At 34.6% G+C, this 25,185-nt stretch overlaps 1 protein-coding gene across 1 annotated transcript in view; it reads right to left on the reverse strand.

The window, feature by feature from the left end:
* The window catches only part of GBE1 (1,4-alpha-glucan branching enzyme 1), a 270,697-nt gene that overhangs the window by 215,460 nt on the left and 30,052 nt on the right, over positions 1-25,185 (reverse strand). Inside the window, exon 2 of the mRNA XM_004770826.3 lies at positions 481-650. Coding sequence (XP_004770883.1) covers positions 481-650 — 170 coding nt within the window. The remainder of the gene's footprint in view (positions 1-480; positions 651-25,185) is intronic.

Raw genomic sequence — 25,185 nt, forward strand, 5'->3', positions numbered from 1 at the left:
GAGTCATGAAGAAGTTAATCCTCTAGATTAGATGTCCTCACTTTCACTGAGGTCTCAAAAAAGGATATTAGGCTCTGAAGGATCCAAGAACTACAGTGCCAGCCAACCAGGTGCAAATGCTAGTGGAGATTTAACTTAAACCAGTATTTTTACCCAGATTGCTATTGATTTTGTCAGGGCTTGCTAACAACGTTGAATAAATTTGAAGCAATCTGCCTAGCACTAGTTTTCTCATAAACTCCGTTACTTCTGGTACATGATTTTACAGAACATAAAAGTTTTTCAGGAACACCTGTATTACATTACAGCAGGAACACCAGTACCACGTGAAGGTAAAGACAACAAATCCTATGGCTCCATCTGAAAAGTCAGATATTTGTAATCATTAATTTTCATATAAATATATGAAGCATAACAAATCTATGTTTTAAGTAAACAAATGAAATAGTACACCTAACTTTAAATCTTTCAAACACTTACTGAAGTCTCCAGTAAGAAAAACTCCTTCTGCTCCTGGGGCCCATTCTTTGCAGTATAAACCACCATCGGCACATCTGTGGACACCGAAGGATTCATAACCTCTGGAAAATTTATCAATACCACCTTCGTTCTCTCCAATGTTGTTCAAGGTCTCATTAAACCGCTTATACCTTTGAAAAAGTGCAAAAGAAGGAAGTTAGAAAATAAAATCGTCTTCTAGGAAAGCTACTGTAGTTAAGTCAATGCTTTATTTACTCTTATTCAGAAAAAGAAAAGAAAAAAGATATTAAAGAGGAATAATGTGAATAATTTCACATATAAGGTAGCAGTTACCTCACAGGATAAAATAATTCCTATCTCAAACTGAACCAATCTAATTTTTTTTTTGGTAATTTCATGCATTTTGATGTAAGAGAGAAAATATGATTTTCTATATTCCATGAAATTTTAAAAATCAGCATTATAGCAATTTCTATGTCAAAATAGTATGATGAAGGAGCATCCCTGCATGTTTCTCTTCCAACCCCTAAGAAAGTAAAAGAAAAATAGTCAAAAGCCAGTAAGATAAATAAAATTACCTTACAACAGAGTTTGGCACACTTTTCCTGTTAGAAGGTAGATGGTAAATTGGTCTGTTTCACAATTACTCAGCTATTTCTCAAAAGCATGAAAACTGCTGCAGACATCATGTAAATGAATGGGTATGGTTAATGCCAATAACATGTCATTTACAAAACAGTTACTGGCCAAATTTGTCCTATGGGCTGTAGTTTCCCTAGTTCTGCCCTTTAGCATAGCAACTATGCATGGAAAAAAATGTGCTACATCATGTCAAACTATAAAAGCTAGTGTCCATGAGAAGAAACCAAACATTCCTTCCCAAGGAGGTCTAAGAGTAACACATGGTTGTTTCTCACCCTTACCCAGATCTGGAGTCCATACAGCCAATCAATAAAATAAAATAAAATAAAATAAATAAAATAAAATAAAATAAAAATGCTACTAATGTCACTAGACAGGGAGAAGCAAAAACAAAACAGGTAAAACTAAAGTGAGGCAGATGGTAGGTGCTTTCTGTCAAAAATGAAGGTTCCAGAACGATGAACTGAGCAATGCTAATATATGCTTCCTTGCACTTCTCCAGATCCTGAGGGGTGAGCAATAAAAGTCCCAGAAAGATGACATGAATCCAAGTAGGGGATATATAAGGAATATCCAAAACTTGAGAAGCTGACTAATGAAGAACATTCCCACTAAGCCAAACAGAAAACAAATCTTTCCAAAGATTTAGAAATTCTTACAAATATTTCACATTTTATTTCAACTTACTTAAAAATGAATTCAATAGGGGGTGCCTGGGTGGCTCAGTCTGTTAAGTGTCTACCTCAGGCTCAAGTCATGATCCCAGAGTCCTGGGATCAATTCCCCTGGGCAAGCTCCCTGCTCAGGGGGAGTCTGCTTCTCCCTTTCACTCTGCCATTACCCCCTACTTATGCATGTTCTCTCTGTCAAATAAATAAATAAAATCTTTTTTTTTAAAGATTTAATTTATAATAAATAAAAAAATAAAATAAATAAATAAATTAAATAAATAAAATAATAAATAAATATAATAAATAAATAAATAAAATAAATAAATAAATTAAATCTTTAAAAAAAAAAGATTTTATTTATTTATTTGACAGAGAGAGACACAGTGAGAGAGGGAACACAAGCAGGGGGAGTGGGAGAGGGAGAAGCAGGCTCCTCGCAGAACAGGGAGACTGATGTGGGGCTCAATCCCAGGACTCTGAGATCATGACCCGAGCCTAAGGCAGACACTTAACTGACTGAGCCACCTGGGCACCCCTAAATAAATAAAATCTTAAAAAATATGAACTCAGTAAAAGTAAGAGGTGAGAGATTATACAACAAAACAATAGAATGAGAGGTAAAATGAGACCCCTAGACCTAAAAGAAGCAAGAGGAGCAACAAAATATATCACTGGAAAATAATAAAATAGAATTAGCAAGAAACAAAATACACATATGGTAAAATAGCAAATTATTAGACAAATAAATAATTGGAAATTTATATAATAGAGAAGAAAAAGACTAAGAAATAGACTATATTAGGGAAGCTAAGAGGTACGTAAAATTGACAAAAATGATCTAAAATAAGGATAGCTGCTGACTCTGAAGAACAAAACCAAATAAAATGGATATAAAAAATATAAAGCTGGAAAATTCTTCTCTCAGAATTAAATCAAAATATTTGGGGATCCTGGGTAGCGTAGTCGGTTAAACATACAACTCAGGTCATGATCACCCCATCCTGGAATCTAGCCCCATGTGGGGCACCATGCTCAGTGGGGAGTCAGCCCCACACCCCAAGTCATACTCTCTCTCTAATAAATAAGATCTTGAAGGAAAAATAAAAGAACTAAAGCCACATATTAAAAAAGAGCATACTATGTTTTAAGAAAATTTTGGAAAACAAACATAAACATGCACATGGCCTCCCAATTTAGGCTACTAAAATTAAAAGGATAGAGAAAGAACTCGTTAGAAAACCAGTCATAGAAAAGCAGTAAGATGGAGGTTTTTTTTTGTTTTGTTTGTTCCAAAGGAACATAACACTAAAGACCAAAAGATAAAGCTAAGCCCACACATTTCTGAGAAGGAAAGGCGATAATCTAATGGTATTTTATTTTTCTTAAAGATTTTATTTAATTATTTGACAGACAGAGATCACAAGTAGGCAGAGAGGCAGGCAGAGAAAGAGGGGAAAGCTGGCAGAGAAGTTGAGCAGAGAGCCCGATGTGGGGCTCGATCCGTGGACCCTGAAATCATGACCTGAGCCGAAGGCAGAGGCTTTAACCCACTGAGCCACCCAGGCGCCCCTAACGGTATTTTATAAGGCAATTTCCCCCTCAAACCTAAGGAATTCTTTAAATATTGTCAAATTAAAAAATAAATTTAAGTTTATGACACTAATGAACTACAGCTGAAGGGAAAAAAAAAAAACTAGATGATTAAAAGATTAAAAACACATACACGGAGGAATTAACAGTCATGGGAGCAGTGTTGCTGAACCCTGATCTTTAAATATAGAACCATTGCTAGACAATGGTGAAAATTAGAATGTGATAACAAAGAAATAACCTCAAGGGATGAAGTAAGTTTTATTATAAAAGAAATTATATGAGTGAAAGGAAAATGGAAGAAAATATAGTAGTTGTCCCCACTGTAAAAGAATAACTGATCACTGACTAAAATTTAAGATTGTCATCATTATACTTTTTAATTCCTTTATTTTATTCAAGTATAAGTAAGATATAGTGTTATATCAGCTTAAGGCATATGATATAGTCATTCAACAATTGTATGCATTATTCAGTGCCCATCATGATAAGTGTACTTTTAAATCCCTTCAAATTATCTTATCCATTGCCCCACCAAACTTCTCTCTGGCAACCACCAGTTTTTCTATTTAAGAGTCTATTGTTTGTCTCTTTTTTTCTTTGTTCATTTGTTTTATTTCTTAAATTCCCCATAGGATGGAAATCATACAGCATTTGTGTTTCCCTGACTGACTTATTTCATTAAGCATTGTAGGTCCATCCACATTGTTACAAATGGCAAGATCGCATTCTTTTTTACAGCTGAGTAATATTCCATTGTGTATGTGTGTGTATGACATATGTATATATACACACAAATACACACACATATACACACATACACACACACACACATACACATTCATACACATACCACTCCTGTATCCTCTGTATCCATTCAACTATCAATGGACATTTGGATTGGTTCCATATCTTGACTATTGTAAGTAATGCTGCAATAAACATAGGGATACATATATCTTTTTGAATTAATGTTTTCATTTCCTTTGGGTAAATGGCCCATAGTACAATTACTGGATTATACAATAATTCTATTTTTAATTTTTGGCGGAGTCTCCATACTGTTTTCCACAGTGGCTATACCAGCTTGCATTCCCACCAACAGTGCATGAGTTGTGTAAGTTCTTCATATATTTGGTTATTATGCACCCTTATCAGATACATCATTTGAAATTATCTTCTTCCACTCAGGAGGGCTGCCTTCTTGTTTTGTTGACGACTTTATTTGTTATGCAAAAGGTTTTTATTTTGGGGTAGTCCCAATAGTTTAATTATGCCTTTGTTACCTTGCCGGAGAGGCCATATCTAGAAAAACATTTCTATGGGCAATGTCAAAAAAATTACTGCCTATGTTTTCTTCCAGAAATGTAATGGTTTCAGGTCTCATATGTAAGTCTTTAATCCATTTTAAGTTTATTTCTGTATATGGTGTAAGAAAGTAGTCCAATTTCATTCTTTTGTATGTAGCTGTCCAGTTTTCCCAATGCCAGTTGTTGAAGAGACTGTCTTTTTCCTACTATATATTCTTGTCTTCCTTGTTGTAGATTAATTGACAATAAAAGTGTAGATTGATTCTTGGCTCTGTATTGTTCCATGAATCTGCATCTAATTTTATGTCAGTACCATACTATTTTGATTACTACAGCTTTGTAGTGATTGTGATACCTCCAGGTTTGTTTTCCTTTTTCAAGATTGGTTTGGCTATTTGGGGTCTTTTGTGGTCTATACAAATTTTAGGATTATTTGCTCTAGTTCTGTGAATAACATTGTTGGTATTTTGATAGGGATTACAATAAATCTGTAAATTGCTTTGGATAATATGGACATTTTAACAATACTGGTTCTCCAATCCATCATCATGGAACAGCTTTCCATTTCTTTGTGTCATCTTCAATTTCTTTCATCAATGTTTTAAGGTTTTCAGAGTACAGTTTTTCCCCTCCTTGCTTAAGTTATTCCTAGATGTTTATTCTTTTTGGTACAACCGTAAATGGCTTAATGTTGGATGTGCACTCCAGAAAACAACATTTTTTAGTATAAAGGAAGATGTATATAAATTTCAGACATTTCTTTCATTTCACTTCAGTTTCTTTGTTTCAAATAAATTGAAGCTAATTTAACACATATTTGTCTCAAGTTTCATTATATTATTTCTATCTATCAAGACATTTCTCTATTCTCCTACCTGTTTGAAAGCATATAAAACATCAGTAATTATGTTCCCCAAATATTAGTGACAATTTTTTTCATGAGGTTTCTTTTTACTTTTTCCCTTGCATTGTTCCAATCATTTATAACAAATAAGTACCATTTAAATAAAAATAATTTTTTCTGAAACTATATAATTTTTATATCATTACAACATCTACATAATCCAATACAATATCCTATAGGAATTTTATTGAGTGCGTAAAGCTATGTTTGTAAAATTTGGGGAATTTAAATTATTTGAAATAGATTAATGGAACAAAATTGAATCACCAAAAGAGTCTCAAGCATATGTAGAAATTAAATATCTGATTAAAGAGCATTTTAAACCAGTAAAGAAAGGATCTCTCATCTAATAAAATATAGAAACTTTTAAGTTAATTATCAAAAACTGGACCCCTAAAATCAAAATAACATCAAGAGAGATCACAGACATAGACATTAAATTCAAAATAAATAAAGGGGCACCTGGCTGACTCAGTCAGTTAAGTGTCTGAGTCGATTTTTACTCAGGTCATGATCTCAGGGTTATAAGACTGAGCCCTGCATCAGGCTCCATGCTCAGCAGGGAATTTGCTTGAGATTCTCTCTCTCCTCTCTCTCTGCCCCTCCCCTGTGTATCTGTACACTCTCTCTCTCAAATAAATAAATCTTTTAAAAAAATAAATAAATAAAATCAATAGTTCACAAAAAAATACAAATGTTCAAAAATATATAAAAAGATGTTCAAATTCATATGTAACTAAAGAAGTACAAATCCTAAACTTGGAAATTTTACTTTCTACCAAAAAAAAAAAATCAGTAAACATGATAGTGTGAACATAGTATAGGCAGAGAAAAAGACACTCTCAAGACCGTTTGGTATGATAGAAACTAAAGAAAAATTTGGCAACACCTATGAAAATTTCAAAATCATTAAGTAATTCCATTTCTAGAAATTAATGCCTTGGATATGTAGAACAAAGAAGCAACGACATCTCTGGTGTACAGTGATAATCATTATGGGACTATTTATGACACTGAGCGATGGAAAATAACCTACCTACCAGATCAACAATTGGGAGAGTAGTTGTATAAACTGTGGAATATCCAAACAATAAATTACATAAGAGTCATTAAGAAGGATGAGGTAGAGAGAAAGAGACTGATATGCAAAGATACTCAAAATGGATTACTTTTAGAGAAAGAAGTTATAGAACAGTATTCTGGAAAGTAACTATTTGGATAAAGAAAATATAGATATGGCTGTAAATGGCATGCACATCCACTTTCATGGGGCCCTCTTCCTGGGCTCCAAGGGTGGGGCTCCAATGGCCTGAAGTGGGCAGGGCCCTAAGGCTTCTTAACACCACCACACCACAGTTACAACATTTGCTTCAGTGACACATGTCTGTGAATGTCAGTGACACATCTCAATATGTCACATAATCAGATCAATGGAGTGAAGTGGCCTACAGGAGTGGTAGGTGTGGGTGGACTATTTCATATATGACCCCCTTTTGTATTGTTAATTGAAAGATATTTGACACAATGTTACATTAGTTCCAGGTGTACAACTTCATCACTAAACAGATCTAAGTTTACTATGTATTTGTTTACTATGCTATCTATGCTTAACTGTAAATGTAGCTATCATGTGTCACCATAAAACGCTATTGCAATACTATTGACTCTACTGGTGATGCTGTACCTTTTTTTCCCGTGGCTTATTCATTCCCTAATTGGAAGCCTATACTTCTCACTCCTCTTCACCCATTTTGACCATCCTACTACCCCACTCTCCATTGGTAATCACCTGTTTGTTCTCTGTATTTATGTATCTATTCCTGCTTTATTTTTTTTAAAGGTTTTATTTATTTCACAGAGAGAGAGATCACAAGTAGGCTGAGAGGCAGGCAGAGAGAGAGGAGGAAGCAGGCTCCCCACCAAGCAGAGAGTCCGATGCGGGGCTCGATGCCAGGACCCTGAGATCACGACCTGAGCCGAAGGCAGAGGCTTAACCCACTGAGCCACCCGGGTACCCCTATCTATTTCTGCTTTTTATTTGTTCACTTATTTTTTTAGATTTTACATATAAAGGAAATCATATGTTATTTGTCTTTCTCTGACTTTTATCACATGCTATACCCTCTAGGTCTATGCATGTTGTCACAAATGGCAAGATCTGAGCTTATCATTCTTTTTCATTACTGAGTAATACTCCATTCTGTATGTGTATATACACCACTTTTTCCTTATTTATTTATCTATTGATGGACAATTAGGTTGCTTCCACACCTTAGCTATTATAAATAACACAGCAGTAAACACAGGGTGTATACATTTTTTTGAATCAATCTTGTTGTTTTCTTTGCATAAATATCCAGTAATGGATATTTGAATCGAATATTGAATTGTATGGTATCTCTATTTTTAATTTTTTGAGGAGACTCCATACTGTTTTCCATAGTGGCTGCACCAATTTACATTCCCACCAACAGTACACAAGGCTTCCTTTTTCTCTACATCCTTGTCAACACTTGTTACTTTTCTTTGTGACACTAGCCATTCTGACAGCTGTAAGATGATATCTCATGGTTTTGATTTGCATTTCCCTGATGATTAGTGACGTGGAGCATCTTTACATAGTCTGTTGGCTATCTGTATGTCTTCTTTAGAAAAATGTCCATTTGGGTCCTCTGCCCATTTTTAATCAGATTATTTGGGGGGTTTTGATGTTGAATTGCCCCTCTGTATTATACATATACCCAAAACATACAAAAACACACACATACATGCACACACATACACATGTGCATGCACATACATCCATGGTTTTATAAATATAAAAATTATATTTGATCCATGATCTGAAACAAATTAGCTTTTAACAAAATGGCATGACTCCAATCTCAATGACAGCCCTAACTCCAGGGGACACAAACTGAACCACTCACAGAAACCAGATAGGTAATGCATATATGAGGAGCTGTCCCACATCAAAAAACACAAAAGTGTGAGCCTGATGAGAAAAGAAGTTGGCCTTAGAGTACAGAAAACAATGCAGAAAGGAACCCTGGTGAGACGGCGAATACAAACCCCACTGAAAAACAAAAGCTTCTATTTAATAGCTACAGCCCATTGTTACCCAGTGTGATTTGCCAGATCAAATAGCTAATTAAGAAAACCAAAAAAAAATCCAAGATTTTTTTCTATGAACTCTTCCTGATTTAAATAGTTATTATTTGAAAAATGTTTCAAAAATCTTTAAAATACTGACCTGGACAAAAAAAAAAAAAAAAATTCTGCAGATATAATGAGATTCAGATGCAAACCCTCTCATATTCTCAAAGTCCTACGAGAAAATGTATTTTTTGGTTTTTTGTTTTGTTTTTACTTCTTGCAAGTATCATTCAGCTGTAAGTCTTGGGTGTATGAAAACTCTAACCCATATTAAACAACATAGTGACAACATTCCATAAAAGTATCAAACAGTAAGGAACAATCAACAAAATTAATTGGACTTAGGGTGAAAAGAATACAAACACATGTATACATAATGCAAAGAAAAGTACTGATTTAAAAAGATACAATTCTGGGATGTTAAACCAAATGCGGTAATAATGTTATTGTTAAAGTGAGTCTAATATCTTAGAAGTGCACTTCGGATTTAAGGTGTAAGTTTTAAAAAAATCATTCATAAGAACTTTCATGAAATATGTACAAATGTCCCATTTACTAAAATTTCAACAGAAACAGGATTATAACATTATATTATTTTAACTAAATATCTTGACTTCCCTCAAGGTCAGCCCTATAGCTTCTGATACAGAAATACACATTCCACTTTGAAATCACTGTGGCTCAAAAAAGAAAATGCCTGAGGATACAGCAAGCTCATCATGCCTGTGCCCTCTCCTACTACAGTCATCTCTCTTAATATTTTGCTATGAATTTATAGGATATTTTAAAACTAGGTCAAATTCTTAGTAACCAAAGAACATAAAATAAAGTTAGTATAGCAACCAGCATTTTGTACAGATATAAAATGCTATAAATACCATCAGATTTGATCTCTACATTGATGTTTTTAATCCTTTTTACAAAGGAAGAAACAGAGGCACAGATAAATATGTTAAGTTGTCCAAGGTCAAGAAGGTAAGGAGCAATAGATAAAGCATCATGCATCACAAAAGGTATATTTTAAGTGAATCAAGAGACAAAAATCTCAAATTAAATGTCACATTTTCTTTTTAAAGATAGTCCTTAAAGTTTCATTCATAAAGCTACTAATCTTTTAATTAAGAGTATCAGCTTAGTCCTTAGAAATAAAGTGCAGGTTATGTCCTAACTGTGTTACATACTATATGTGGCTTTGAACAAGTCACTTAACCTCCCTTTTGCTTAATTTCTTACCCTATTAAGTGGGAGAAACATTATAGGTTCTGAGGAATCAATGAAATCACACTGGGAGCCATCCCCACAGTAGCCAGCAAGTGCTCCGTAATTGTTGGCCACAACTTTTCTCCACTTTAGTGAGTGGCAATGCTGTAGGATACTTTTTAATTTATCTTTTTTTATTTATAGCACTTATTTAGATTTAATATATATGTTAATTATTAGCAAACATTAGGGGTTTTCTCCTCAAATTCCAAAAGTGTTTAAGAATCTTTACAATTTTTTTTTCTCCCTGTGGAAGAAATTACAATAAAGGCATGCTAACTCACAGCACATACTAAGTACTTCATATTGACTCGAATGCATGGATTATGGAAAGTTTTTGGGGAAAATTATATAGACTGGATTGACCGGGGTGGGGGGGAATAGTTATTTTACAGAAGTAGCAAGAGATAAATTTAGGGAGGTGGGGGAGAAACAACCTGAAATCTTTGCTCTCCTGGAAGGTAATTCATCCTAGATCAGTACTGTATTTCTGATTTTAAGCAGAGTTGTGAACATAGGGAGATAAGTCAGGAAAGATGGATCATACCTTATCTGGAAATGTCTAGGATATAGAATGCTTTCTCAAGTGTTTCTAAGTGGTCCTAAAACCTAAGGGACCCATGGGGAAAATTCCTTCCCTGCCAGCTTAATTTTCAAGATTTTATATTGTCATTTGCTTCCTCAAGGAGAATTATATTATGAGGCAAGAAAAAACACAGAAGGAAAAGCTCAACAGGAATTCTTAAGAGCTAAAAATTGGGAAAATAAGGTTAAAAGAGGGGGTTATGGGATTTTTGAAAGAAAAAAAATAGCTTCAGCCTTTAAAAAGACTTCAAAGTTTCTCATACAAACTTTCTTCTCAGGTGAAAACTACCCAGAATATGCAGAATTATCCATGCATTAAAATGTCAAATGAAGAAGATTTAGGCATTTGAGACTTTCAAGTGGACAGTTTATGTCTCTTAATTAAGGATAAGTATTCTTCAACAATAAAAACTGTAATATATTTATTATAGAATAAAAATATTTATTGTGTGCTAACAATTCAGTTACATAAAATAAAATCCTTTCCTTTAGAAGTTCGGTAGTCTAGTGGAAGAGTGTTCAACTCATGACAGGAGACAGCTGGGATAAGCAAGCATTAACTGGGGAGTAAACAGAAGGTACTACTGGGAGGAGAAGAGGTTAGAGAAGGCTTTAGGGAGTAGTTGGCATTTACGCTATCTCTTGAAGGATAAGCAGTATATTTTGAAAGCTAGAGAAAGGACAGAGAAGGAAAATACATATGTAAAAACCAGGAGATTCTTGTTGACATGATAACTAGCTTTGTGTAGCCAGAGCAAGAGAATGGGTAGGGATCTACAAGCGAACTAGGATGGAAAAGATAGTTTTCAGCAAGACAATAAAATAAAAAATAAAAACCCTAAAGACTTTAAAAGGGAGATAATGGATATGATCAAAGACAAGTTTTAAAAGGAGAAATTTGAACAAAGAATTTTGGTAGGCAGAGTCCATAGATTAATGAAATCTTTATTAAAATTGAACATAATAATAAAAATAAATTAAATAGACTCAATACGAAAAGCACAGGGATTTGTAGACTCTATTGTTATACAAGATTGATGAGAAGAATTTTAAAATTGGTATCATACTACATGTGGTTTCTTATTTTTGAATGTTGTTCCTTATTTTTAAATGTTTAAATGTCATTAATAAACAAATATATAAATATCCAAGCTTCCATTTAAAATCTCAGTCACTCTTCTAATCTCTATCCATTTTAGTGTATTCTCAACTTCATCTACCAGGAAACACCAGAGATGGGGACTATTTAAGTAAAGTTAATGAACAAGGAGTGGTAAAATCCACCCATTTATTCCATATGTATTAGTGAACATCTACTATATATCTAGTGCTCTGCCCATCACTGCAAACAGAGATGAAAGACATTACAAAGTGGCTTAAAGACGCTGTTTATAATTTCTTGAAGATAGTAAAGCAAAAAGGGAAAGCATTACATAAGGCATTTGTAAAGGCTTCTACCAGAAAACAGAAGTAGCTAAAATATAAATTCCACAGACAGGGAAAATTATCTGTTTTGCATACTGAGAGAACCAAACACCTAAAATATTAACACATATTAACTACTCAATGAAAATCTTTTAGTGGGCACTTACTATGTTCACATTGTAGCTAAGCAATGGTGATACAATGGTTAGATTTAGGCTTAAAGTTAGAACTATTATGTTGGGATTTGAATCCCAATCCTACCTCTTACCAGCTATAACTAAGACCAAAATTCCTAATCTATGAATAGTAACAGAACCAACTCCATAAAGTTGCTTTGGTAATAAAATGATAATATATCTAAAATTGCTCAGCATGATAACTTTGTATGAAATAAACAAACACCATTATGACAATAAAAGTATTAAAAATAATTGCTGCATTTGAGATCAACATAAAAAAAATCAATAGCCTTTTAAAATGTAAGAGAGTTACAATGCAGTATGACTGTCCCACACTCCCTAATTCACTCAGTCCCACTGGCCCTCCAGGCTTCGTGCACTCCTTTGACTGGACTTAACGGAGGTTGTGGCTTACAGGCAACTACCAGTGGACATCAAATCCAGTGGACATGATAAAAAATTTAAAAAATTAAAAAATTTAAAAAAAATAAAAAAAAAATAAATCCTATAACATGGATGTGTGGAGGAATAAAGGCATAAAGCCTCCATGGGACAAATCTTGACCAGTATGATACAGAAAATGGGAAGGAATCCTCGGAGAAATTCTTCCCCCTGCCTCCTGAAGGTCCTGTGTGACCAAACAACCAGTTTTGTAAGGAAATACATGGTCTCACATAAGAAGCTGATTCATCAACTTGGTGCTATATCAAGATCAAACATATGGAACCACAAAAGTAAATAGCAAACCTGGGGATATGATGACCTGTCGGAGGCAGGCCCCTGGCCAGGGCGGCCTCTGCCATTAAAAGATGGCACCTGGCTAGTTGCCAGGTTAGGATTGCCTCGTGAGACTAAGCGGAACGCCCACAGAGGAAGTAAACAGCACTGGTTGCTAGCGAAGTTGTTCGTTTAGGTGCACAGCCTGATTCGCTCCCTCCTGTACCCTGCTCACTGATTGGTCATGTAAACGTATATAAGTGTGTAGACTTGCAAAAATAAAGAGAGAAAAAATACATCTGAACTGGGGCTTCTTGTCGTCTTTGTGGGTGGAGGGCGATACCCAATAAAAACATTGAGGGCTGCCAGGAGCCAAAACACATCCTCCTCAGTAGTCGGTGCTATTCAAGATGAATGCAAACCATTCTGTGCTTTAGAACTGATCAAAAGTGAGTGGAAGGCAATTAATTCTCATCATCTCATTTCTATTCAAACATAGCATTGTGCAGGGATGCGGTTTTTATTCACGTAGTTTGTCTCATTATTATAATCCTTACCAATGCCTTTATTCATGAGAATTGGGACTTGATGTTAATTAAAATATTTATTTCACACATGGAATTAGCCTAAGACTAAATGGTATGGACCACCTACTATATGCCAGGCCTGCTGGCATACCAGAAAGAAAAGAGTTTAGAAATAGAAGATTGTGTTCAATTGCTAGGCCCATTAGCAAACTGCCCTTGGGTTTTTTACTTAATGATCTTAGAGTTTCAGCATGCCCATTAATAAAGCAGAAAGATAATACCATTGATGTCAGGGTTGTACTTATATACAGTTCATCTTTGAACAACATGGGTTTCAACTGTGCAGGTCTACTTATACTGATCCCCCCCCCCAAATATAGTATAGTACTATATTTACTCTTCTTTTTGATTTTCTTAATAACATTTATTTCACTAGCTTAGTATATTGTAAGAATATAGTACCTAATACATACAATATGCAAGATACATGTTAGTAGACTGTTTATATCATTGGTAAGGCTTTCAGTCAACTGTAGACTATTAGTAGTTATATTTTAGAGCATCAAAAGTTAGGGGTGTGTGGGTAGCTCAGTCACTGGGCATCTGCCTTCAGCTCAGGTCACAATCCCAGAGTCCTAGGGTAGAGCCTTGAGCCTAGGCTCTATCATCAGGCTCCCAGCTCGGTGGGGAGCCTGCTTCTCCCTCTCCCACACCTCCTGCTTGTGTTCCCTTTCTCTCTGTATCTCTGTCAAATAAATAAAGAAAATCTTTAAAAAAAAAAAGTTATAAGCTGATTTTTGACTGTGAAGGGAGTTGGTGCCTCTAACCCCTGCATTGTTCAAGGATCCACTGTATAAGTAATTGATTTATAAATTTATTAAAAAGAAATTATTTTATGGCATTTCTCATATTTTTTTAAGAAAAAAGAAATTAAGGAATTTCTAACTAGAAAAAGAAATCAATAAAATTTTGAAAAAATGAAATACTCCCATCATGCTAATTATAGTACAATAGTAAAATCTAAATATTAATTCAATTATAAGCAAGCATTAAGTGCATGATTAATTTTAACCTTTTAAAAAACATTATTCATTTTGTAACATATCTAATACACAAATGCAGAGCCAACCCAATAAATACATCCTCAGATCACACTTAAGAACAAATAGTTGACCTCTTATTTTCTAATGTTACAGAATAAAATCTATTTAAATAAGTTTTACTCTTACTTGACCTAAAATTAAGTGTAATTTGACTACTTTGAGTTTCAAATTAATGAAATAGATGTAGAAATTATGGTTATATAGAAATCATTAAATATTCCTTTTTAGGGATGGGAAGAATGAGGTCATTTCAAAACTGTTAAAAATTAACTTTTAAAAGTTTGTTGCTACAATTTAAAAATGTCCTGAAAGTAAATAGTGGTTGTTATTTATTAAATGTTCTTTCCTAATTCTGGTTCTGGGCCATAGAGGTGAAGAGTTGGGGGCAAGTTATTGCTGAGATCCTCTCAGTTCTAAATGCTACAAAACCAAAACCATGAAATGCTCTTACTCAATTAATGAAAAACGAGAAATCTGCTGCTTAGTGGTATTACTTTGCTTTATACAACTCCCTTTTTATTTTAATAATAAGGTACTTATCTCTAGAATCCTACCTTTAGGGTAATGGAAATGATATTTAATAACACAACTTAAAGAACCTACAATATAGCCATTAACAAACATATTTTCGCTTCTTAACAGATTAATTAATTAGAATAAATTAACAAAATGTAGCTAGAAATTAATTTTAATCACTGGGCCTTGTCTCTTGGTTGCAAACAAATTAATAATATATTGCCCTTGCATTTTACCAAGGTATGATTAATGGTCAATATTAAAATTTCTGGGGTCTTCTGACAATGTGAAAACCTGACTGCCTAACTAGAAAAAAAATATCATGTGAATGCAATAAATCAGAATTACTGAAGGTAAGCCCTGTGAGACGGCCCATCTGGTCAGGCCTGGAAGTGTCAAGTATTGTCCCAAGCACTTCGAGCAGCCAGCCTCTTTATCAGACACTCTCTTTCCAGTCACGCTCCTGGTTCACGTCTTTGCTACATGCTCTGCTGATTACCTTGGAAAAGGGCAATGCTGTAACTGTTCAACTGACCTTTCAGTTTATTTTCTCTCGTGTAATATGAAACATGAGCTAACACAGTCTTAGTCTACTGATTTCTAGGAAGAAATCTAACTTAATGTTTCAACAGCTCTTGGTTCAAATAACACTCTGTTCTGTGGTCAGGTTTCTCTTTTTGGAAAAATTACATGGCAAAGACCACAGGTTTGGGTTAGAGAGGGGCTTCTGGTGATGATGGAGACCACAATCTACACAATAAGCTATGCTCTGAGAACATGGGCCAATTAATCTGCTGGGAAGCAATTCCAATCTCCCAAATCACCACCAGAATCTTCTTAATGTGATTCACTATATCAAAAGATTAAAATCAATGATGGTTATGTCTTTTCATCTCTTAATATGAATGTCAATGTTACTCAAACACTGTCAAAAATTCTTTATTTACTGGGGCGCCTGGGTGGCTCAGTGGGTTAAAACCTCTGCCATTGGCTCAGGTCATGATCCCAGGATCCTGGGATTGATCCCCAGGTCTGGCTCTCTACTCAGCGGAGAGCCTGCCTCCCTCTCTCTCTACCTGCCTCTGCCTACTTGTGATCTCTGTCTATCAAATAAATAATTAAAATATTTTAAAAAATTATTTACTTACTAAAACAGAGATGGAGGTTAAGAAGTCAAAAGACACAAATTCTAGACTGAGTCTAGGACATTAGCCAGGTGAATGTAAGACAACCACCCAAAGCTTTAGCTTCCTCAGGTAACACTGAAGAAGCTAAAACAAAAAGTCCCATCCAGGTCTAAGAACCTGTTCAAATTTGGGTCCTAATTCCAAACAGAAAGGAAAAAAGAAATGCACTTTAATGCAAAGGTTATTTTGGACGTTTCCCACATATACCAAAAAGGATCTATTTTACCATGCACAAGTGATATAATTTTAAATGTTTATTTTTCTTTAAAAAAGCAGCATACAAACCATCTATTACATGTAAATTACACAGCAAATAAAACAAAAAAAACAGTCAATAGTAAAAAATTATAATAAATTATAAGTATCACAAATCATAAATGATAATGACTACCTTCATGGAGTATTTACTACACTCTAGGCACTATTAAGTAGTAACTTATTTAAACCCTCACAATAACCCAGTGTGAAGTGTACTACTGTCATTCTCATGAGGCAGATAAAGAAACAAGACATTAAATAATTTTGCCAATATCACACAGCTATTAAGTGGGTGAAGGTGGAATATAAATCCAAGATTTTCTTTTCAGAGTATCTGAGCTTAACCATTAGCCATAATACTACCCAATACATTTTGCAGTTTACAGTTTCCAAGCTGATCAGGACTTTGTACTAAGTTTAAATTTTTTTTTGCTTAATGTTTGCTAAATAATTTTAATAAGCTAAACTTCTGAAGGAAAAAAAAAGCCCTTTTGTTATAAGTAAGAGTGATAAAAATGGTAAAAAAAAATAAAATAAAATCATCAGAAAACTCACTTAAAAAAATAAAACTTGTCATATTTACACTGACTAAATAAATCCACAAAGCTTTTATTTTTTAAAGCCTCTTTCCAAAAAAAGAGCAGAAATTACACTGGTGCTGGATTCTAACTACCCAGAAAATTTTATTTGGGGAGTGGATGTATCTGTCACAATGAACCTGAATTAATTTACTGAGGCAAAATATGTAAACAGAAACTATTTATACCTCTGATATATGTTTCAAATTGGATGGTTATTATATCAATTGTAAGATAAAAACTACCAAGCACTATTCTTTTTTTTACCTAGAAAATTGCCAAAGCCTTTCAGAAAGCTAAAAATATTGGCACTTGGCAAATCAACAAACCCAATTACACTCCTGAATTGATTAAATATAGCCAGATAGCCAAGAACTTTATCCTTGTGAATGTTTTTAATATTAGAAACATGATAAATGAATCAGTTTTCACTTTGACAATGGCATAGGACACACTCTCCTAATATATATCAAAGACTCTAAGGAGATATATATATCTCCAACAAAAAAATCCACATCTTTTGGACTAAATAGCCATGAAATATCAAAGGTCTATCAAATACCCTGACAGTTCTTTGCCTTTACTAAGGGAGACAAAGGTTTCAAAATTCTGTCAGCTACAAAACCAAAAGATCAAAGAGCTTTCATAGTCACTTCCAACATGTCGGCAAGACCTCTTTTAAGTTAAAAAAAAAAAAAAAATCTAAGTTTCTTTCTGCCCATTTATCTGTATATATATAAATATATTATGTGTATCACACATGCTTATATATACATTATATATTATGCATATATATTATGTGTATATCATACACACACATTCACAAATTTCTTTTTTTTATATCCAATGACCCAAAACAGACTGAACAGAATAGGTCTGAAACCATGGTACAGTTTGGCAAGTAGGGTGATCTGCTGTATTGTTTACATGTCCCAGTTAATTATTTTTCCCAAATTGCATATTTTATTCTTTTAAATATTTCCAAATTGAGATTGAGATGAAAGTATTTAAGTTTTATTGAGCTATGTTAACTCTGTAGGTTTTATAATGAAGTATGGATATAAAAGAACATTTATAAATTTCAGTCACCATACTATCAAAAGTCTCTGCATCAAATTAAACTACTATAACCATGACCATAATGCTATAACCAGATCTGCAAAAAAAAAAAAAAAAAACAAAAAAAAACCAACAACAACATTAAATTCCATTGAAGTGCAAGCAAATCTCTTTGCTAATGATGCCACCCTGAAGCTTAATTTGGTAGCTTATTCAACATCAGTAAAATGGAAAAATGGAAACTTCTAATTCACCTAGGACTCTTTTTGCTTATGGGCCACTGTTTTCTTAATTTGGTGTTCCCAAAAATGCTCTGGCCAGATCACATACGGGTACTTACAATATAATTAATGCGGCCTACTCATAATAAAAACTACTGGAGTTGTGAACTCACATAGATTCCTCATTGTTCACAGGCCAACCATTCCCAAGACACGCTTCACATGGGCCAAACTGTCCCAATGGTATAATCATACAGTTGTATAAATTTCCCTGCTGATATTTTTCTCCACCAGATTATGGGTACCATAAAACTAAGAATCATCTTTTGTTTAATTTTACAACCTCAACATCTGGGAAGCATCCATTAAAAAACAGGGACTGAACAAATGGCTTCCTCAGTATGTTTCACCACGGGGCATTTACACAATCACAGACAATGTCTTAGTAGCCTAGGGAGATTTCAATAATAATTGTTAATTATTACTGAGCAATCACCATGGTAAGTACCTAGCATTGTGCTAAGTTCTCCACAAACAATATTTTATTTAATTCTCTCAATTCTATGTGTTAGGAATTCTATATTACAAAAAATGAGGAAGAACCCAAGGATCAGAGACTTAAAAACTTGACCAAGATAACTCAGCATGTTATTGTGAGAACCAGAATTTTTTACTATGCTTTTAATTTTAGTTCCAGTGTGGTTAACATACAGTGTTACAGTGACTCAACAATTGATTGTATTACTCAGTGCTCATCATGGAAAGGGTTCTCTTTATTCCCAATCACCTACTTCACTCATCCTCCCACACACCTCCCCCCTCCCTGCTAACCATCAGCTTGCTCTCTCCAGTTGAGTCTGTTTCTTAGTTCCTCTTTTCCCTTTTCTTGTTTGTTTTGTTCCTTAAGTTCCACAAATGAATGAAATCATATGGCATTTGTATCAGAACCAGGATTTATTTAATTGTATGTTAAGGTATCTGAAAAACAGTCATGACTGTAGGGATGTATGGGTGGCTCAGTTGGTTAAGAGTCTGTTTTTAGTCCAGGTCATGATCCCAAGGTCCTGGTATCAAGTCCCACATCGGGGCTTCTTGCTCAGCAGGGAGTCTGCTTTTCCCCTGCCAGCTGCTCCCCCTGCTTGTGCACACACTCTCTCTCTGACAAATAAATAAATAAATCTTTTTTAAAAACAGCCATTATTATAATATGGTAGTCTCCCTCTATACACAGTTCTACTAGTTTCAGTTAACTATTGTCAACCATGGTCCAGAAGTAGATGATGCTCTGACTTCAGAAAGTCAGTAGTAGCTTAACATTATGTTACAGTGCCTTTGTCATCACCTCACTTCATCTCATCATATAGGCATTTTATAATATATCATACAAGAAGAAGGGTGAGTTTGGTACAATAAATATTTTAAGAGACCACATTCCCATGACTTTTATAAAAGTATAGTGTTATAATTGTTCTATTTTATCATTAGCTATTGTTGTTAATCTCTTACTGTGCCTAACTGATAAATGAAACTTTGTCGTGGGTATGTATGTATAGGAAAAAACATAATATATATAGAGTTTGGTACTATTCTCAGTTTTAGGCATCCACTGGGGTTCTTGGAACATATCCCCAACAGATAAACATGGACAACTGCAATGATGTATAACACTGGTTAATCTTCTGGCCATACATTCAATTCAACTTCAAATTCTCTACAAGAATTTCCAAAGTTCTTATGGAATAATTCAGCCATTATGGATTTTTGAGCACACCCCCACCAAGAAAATTACAGGTATGTGTAAGAGCCTATTTAGCCAGAGCGATTTCATCTCGGTTAAACAGTGATTTTGTTGTTTATGCAGTAAAACTTAAACTGACCCTGCCCGCCACCCCCCCCCCCCCACCGAGGAACTTACCTAGAAGCAAGTCGGGGGAAACCAGTAAAATATGGTCGACCAGTCCCTGATAACAAAGCCCAAATACAAGGGCGGGTCAGGTTAGGTGGAAATAACAGAGCCGGAATGCAAGGATGAGTCAGGCCAGATGGAGACATCCAATCACCATCTCCCTAAAGAATGTGGGCCCTGCCTTCTGGGTGCCTTTTAGGCACCAATTCTGACCAAGGTGATAGGCTAGTTCAAATAGCTACTACAGGGTGAATTGTAATTCAATTGGCCACCCGTGTGTGACCTAGCATGACTATGCAACTTTCTCTGTGTGTTACAATCTCATTGGACCCCTGTGTGTGACTAGGTTCAACCACAAGGCCTTTGCTCTATAAAAGTTAGTCTGTAAGGCAGGGAGGGGTCCCTCTCTCTGTGAGAGGCGGCCCGACCAGTCGGTTTGATTCTCAATGCTTGGCGGGAAATAAAGCTTTGCTTGACCTTCGCTTTGTATTAGTATCGCTCCTTTGATCACGGACCCTAACAGTATGGTTTTATTGAAGATATGTGCTACATCTCACACAAAATAAAAGTTTTGAAGCTGTATTTACTGACATAAAAAGATGTTCATATTACATTGTTATGTGAAAAATAATAAAGGTTAAAAGACCTTTTGTAATATACAGAATCTTTTGCTAAATTATAAATGCATAGAAAAGTATCTCAAGATTATACATCAAAATGTTAACCATGATCTCAGAATAATGAAGTTATGAATAACTTCACAGTATTAGCATCTTTATTTTTTCTATTTTTTCTTACTATAAAAATGCAAAGAAAACAGAATCTGAAGTAAAGTAAGAAAGGACGTAAAATATAATTATGATTTTAAAGTCTATTACCTAAAAAATAATTTAAAAGTTCTAAGGTAGAGCATATTTTTTTCTAATTGTCTAATTTAACAAAAGTTTGAAAGACTACTTGTTGAAAAGCAAAGACAACCAAATAATGAAAACTTATATCTCTTTAGCTCTTCTACTATACAAATCATTATAATAGAAGGTATAACTCTCCTAAGTCAATAATATGATCTGCTATCACAGATCACTCTGCTGAAACGGAACGCACAAGGTCCTTTAAAGCCTTGAAGAGAATTGATTCTGCCTATACACATTTCTCCACCCCCTTTACCCACTCATTAATTCTCCTACTTCCAATCTCCAATACCTAATCAGCTATTGTGGTTCAGGTGCTCCTGAAGAAAATATCTCTTTGAGCTAAAAAGAACAAACGAAAAAAGTTTAGTGCCTGTCTTCAAGAAAATTCAGTATTATTCGCTTACAGCATCATTTCCTGAAGGATAAAACCTTCCACAACCTTCCTGATAGTTCCTTACTCACTCTCCAAATGTCAACTTCACTCCACAGCAGAAAACGACATACATCTTCCCTAATAAATTAAATTAATGATTTTTTTAAAAGAACATTGCAATATCAAGAGTGCCATGTTTAAATGAAACCTACCACCTGTAGAACAGTAGAATGAACCATTCAGTTTTTTCACCATGTATTTTTTTCTTTAAAAACAGGGCAATACATCTTAAATTACTTCACTGCTTGTTGCACAGACAGTTCCAGTGATAGATCTATTTTATTATTGTTTGCTTCAATACCTATTTCCCTCCTTTCTTCTTACTTCCAGCAACATTCTCAAAACCACGCTTACAAACAATAAATACGAAAAGCAGTGGCACTGAAGCATGACATACTCATTCTCTTCTAAGACTGGTTACCACCAGAGCACAAAAAGTCCAGCTCTGCACCCTCAAGAGTAACATTATTTCTATTTTAAAACCCCAGAGAAGACGGAGGCAGCCATGTAATTATGTATCCGCAGCCACTCTCTCGGCCCTGCCTCCTGCTTTATAGACCGTGTGCAGGAGTATGAAAAGCATTAGTCATTCAGTCTCACAAATCAACTCCAAAATCAAAGCCTGAGCTTCAGTTGTGTGTTTGCTTGTTTTGCTTTCTTTGTTTTATTTCTCATCCCTGGAAAACACTAGGTTTCAAATTCCTTCCCACTAAGTGGCTACTAGGATGAACACCTAAACAATAATTGCACCCCATCAAGAACCCGCCAGCTCAACTGCTGAGAAAAGTATGTTTGACATTTTTCTCCATAAGACTCCTTTCTTGGTTCCTGTCCTGGTTCTGGGAACATGGCTATAATTGAGAGAAGTCCAAAGGCAAGGAAAGATTCATCTTACAGGAAATACACATGTATAAATCTAAAATATTTTATACAACTCACTTTAAAGGAAACTAGATTTGTTTCCAAATTCACACTAAAAACAGTATTTGCCAGCATTTTCTTATTAACATTCTAAATTTAAAAGATCAAAATGCTTCCAAGTATGATAAGTAAATTATGATACTGTTCACTAATTATTTCCTACAGTTCTGTGGTATCAAGATGGGACTCAAAATTATCATCTTTAACCAACATCTCCCACTCGCCAAGATCTTTTTAGTCAATAAGAAGAATCACAGACAGATTTGCATGACAGAGAAAAAGTTTTCTCTTGTTCAAGGAAGGAAAAAAAAAATCTAACAGTCTCAACCAACTACAAAATAGGCATTCCAAAGTTTGATGTCCAGTTTCCACAGCACCTCTACAGAATCCCAAACCGCTTAGGTTAGCAAATAGTGCTTTAATGTGTATACATAAAAATGTGGTGTCTCCCCCGCCCCGGGGGGGGGGGGTGTGGAATCTCATTCATCAGAAGCAAAAATTAATTTTTCTGAAAGTAAAAAATACAAATTTAAAACATGAAAAACAAGAAAATATCTTCATACCCAAATACTAATACCAATTTTAGATATTTATATCACAAAAGCCAATGAATGCATTTTAACTTACATAAAATTCCCAAAACATGTGTTTCTTTAAGTGCTGTCCCTTCTACATCCAAATCGACTGGGATGCTTATCACAATCAAGATTTTTGAGGTGCTTGCCACAATGCCTGCTACTAGACATGATTTCTGGAGACTGAAGCCCAAAAATAGCCTTATAAACAAAACTTTTCCACATCACTACTATGCACATCAATCTGTTTTAAATGCTTACCGATGGGTAGGTAGATAGCTTTTTTTTTTTTTTAAAGATTTTGTTTATTTATTTGACAGAGAGAAATTACAAGTAGGCAGAGAAGTAGGCAGAGAGAGAGGAGGAAGCAGGCTCCTTGCTGAGCAGAGAGCCCAATGTGGGGCTCGGTGTGGGGCTCAATCCCAGGACCCCAAGATCATGACTCGAGCCATAAGAGAGGCTTTAAGGTGTCCCAGTAAATAGCTTCTTAAATAAGGTTACTAAACCTGATAAGCAAGAAGATTTTTTTTTTTTTCCTCTTTAAAAGAGTAAGATGAAACATATCAACAACCCAGTGTTACTCAATGTCTCAATTTAGGTAAAATCCAAATACATTCTTTTCCATAAGATCATATTTCTCCTCTCAGAGTAATAGTCTCTAACAATATATCCCCCCTTCAGGTTATTTTTTGGTACTAAAAATGTCTTTGAGACTCTCCTGAGACACATCAGAATTGAGATTACATATGAGAAATATACCATCTCTAAAGTAGGACTTTAGTTTCTTTTTAAAAACAAAGAAATGTTCAGTTCTGGACAAGAAGAGGCAGAGATCACTCAACGGGTTATATATAGAAGTTGCTAAGCAACCCTGGGCTTTATATGAATCGTGTTTCGAGTCTGTACCAACAGAGGGATTACTCCAAATGCCCCAGCAATACTTCCCAGAGTATTCAAGAAAAATTCTTTGGTAGGGCTCCCCAGTATTATTTGCAGTTACTCTTGGGCACCAAACAAAGTGATGTTGCCCAGTGAAGACATGTGGGCTTACTTCGGTGACTTAAGTGAGCGGTGACAAGAGAAAAGGGTTATTAGTGAGGGGTTTCTGGTCCCTTCTCCTCTTTCCCCTAAGGCTGAAATAATGCCAATGGTGATATCCAACTCAATCAAATGACCAAATTAAGGCAGTTCAATGGACTAGATACTTGGTATTTTTTTAATGAAAATGTAAACCTTTTTAACTCCTAGGCAAAATTCTGTTCAAACAGGAATCCTGTAAATGTCCTACATTCTCTTCCCTTGATGCAATATGTGTTACATCTACGGAAAAGAGGCTAACAGATCATATCTTTATTTGAAAACAAAAATCACAGATTACTAATCTATCATGAGAACAGAAAATAAATCAATAATCATGTGTTTGAGTGTTAGAGGATCTTTAAGCCAATAGTTGGGAACTTGATCAAGCATTTCCAGAACAACAAACTACTTTTTATGAAGTATTATCAATTCAGACATGTTAACTTTCTATACTTAAATGTTTGTAAATAAGTAATTTTTAATCCCCTGCCATTGAGCAATCACCACATAATATAATGCCAAACACATCAACGCAATTCTTCCTATGATAAGAAATTTTAACAACAATTTTCAAGCTAAAATACAAAAGAGAATATGAATGTCATTATAAAGTAAGACTCTCAGCAAAAATTGGAAAAAAAGTAGGCAGTATATTTTTAAGCTTCTTTTGGAAGATAAATGCATGCTGAATAAATTGAAGTGACATTTGGTTTCTCATAATTCCAGCCTGTCCTGATGGCCTCCAAAGTAACAGATTCTTAAATGTAGCCTTTTTTCACTAAAACTGACACCTAGCCAGAATTGTCAAGAAAAAGATTATTTTTAAAGATGCTCATATTATGATTATTTAGAATCATATAAGCTAATTATATAGTTGAATTATTGATTAACCTCCCAATTACTATAGAGCTACCAGTAAAAATTAGTTACTTGGCAGTACCTATTTTGTGTACAGATTGGTTGTTAAGTCATAAACATAAAACACTGA

This window comes from Mustela putorius, unplaced genomic scaffold (genome assembly GCF_011764305.1).
Source record: "Mustela putorius furo isolate JIRA1106 unplaced genomic scaffold, ASM1176430v1.1 tig00003834_pilon_pilon_pilon, whole genome shotgun sequence".
In the NCBI taxonomy this organism is placed as follows: domain Eukaryota; kingdom Metazoa; phylum Chordata; class Mammalia; order Carnivora; family Mustelidae; genus Mustela; species Mustela putorius.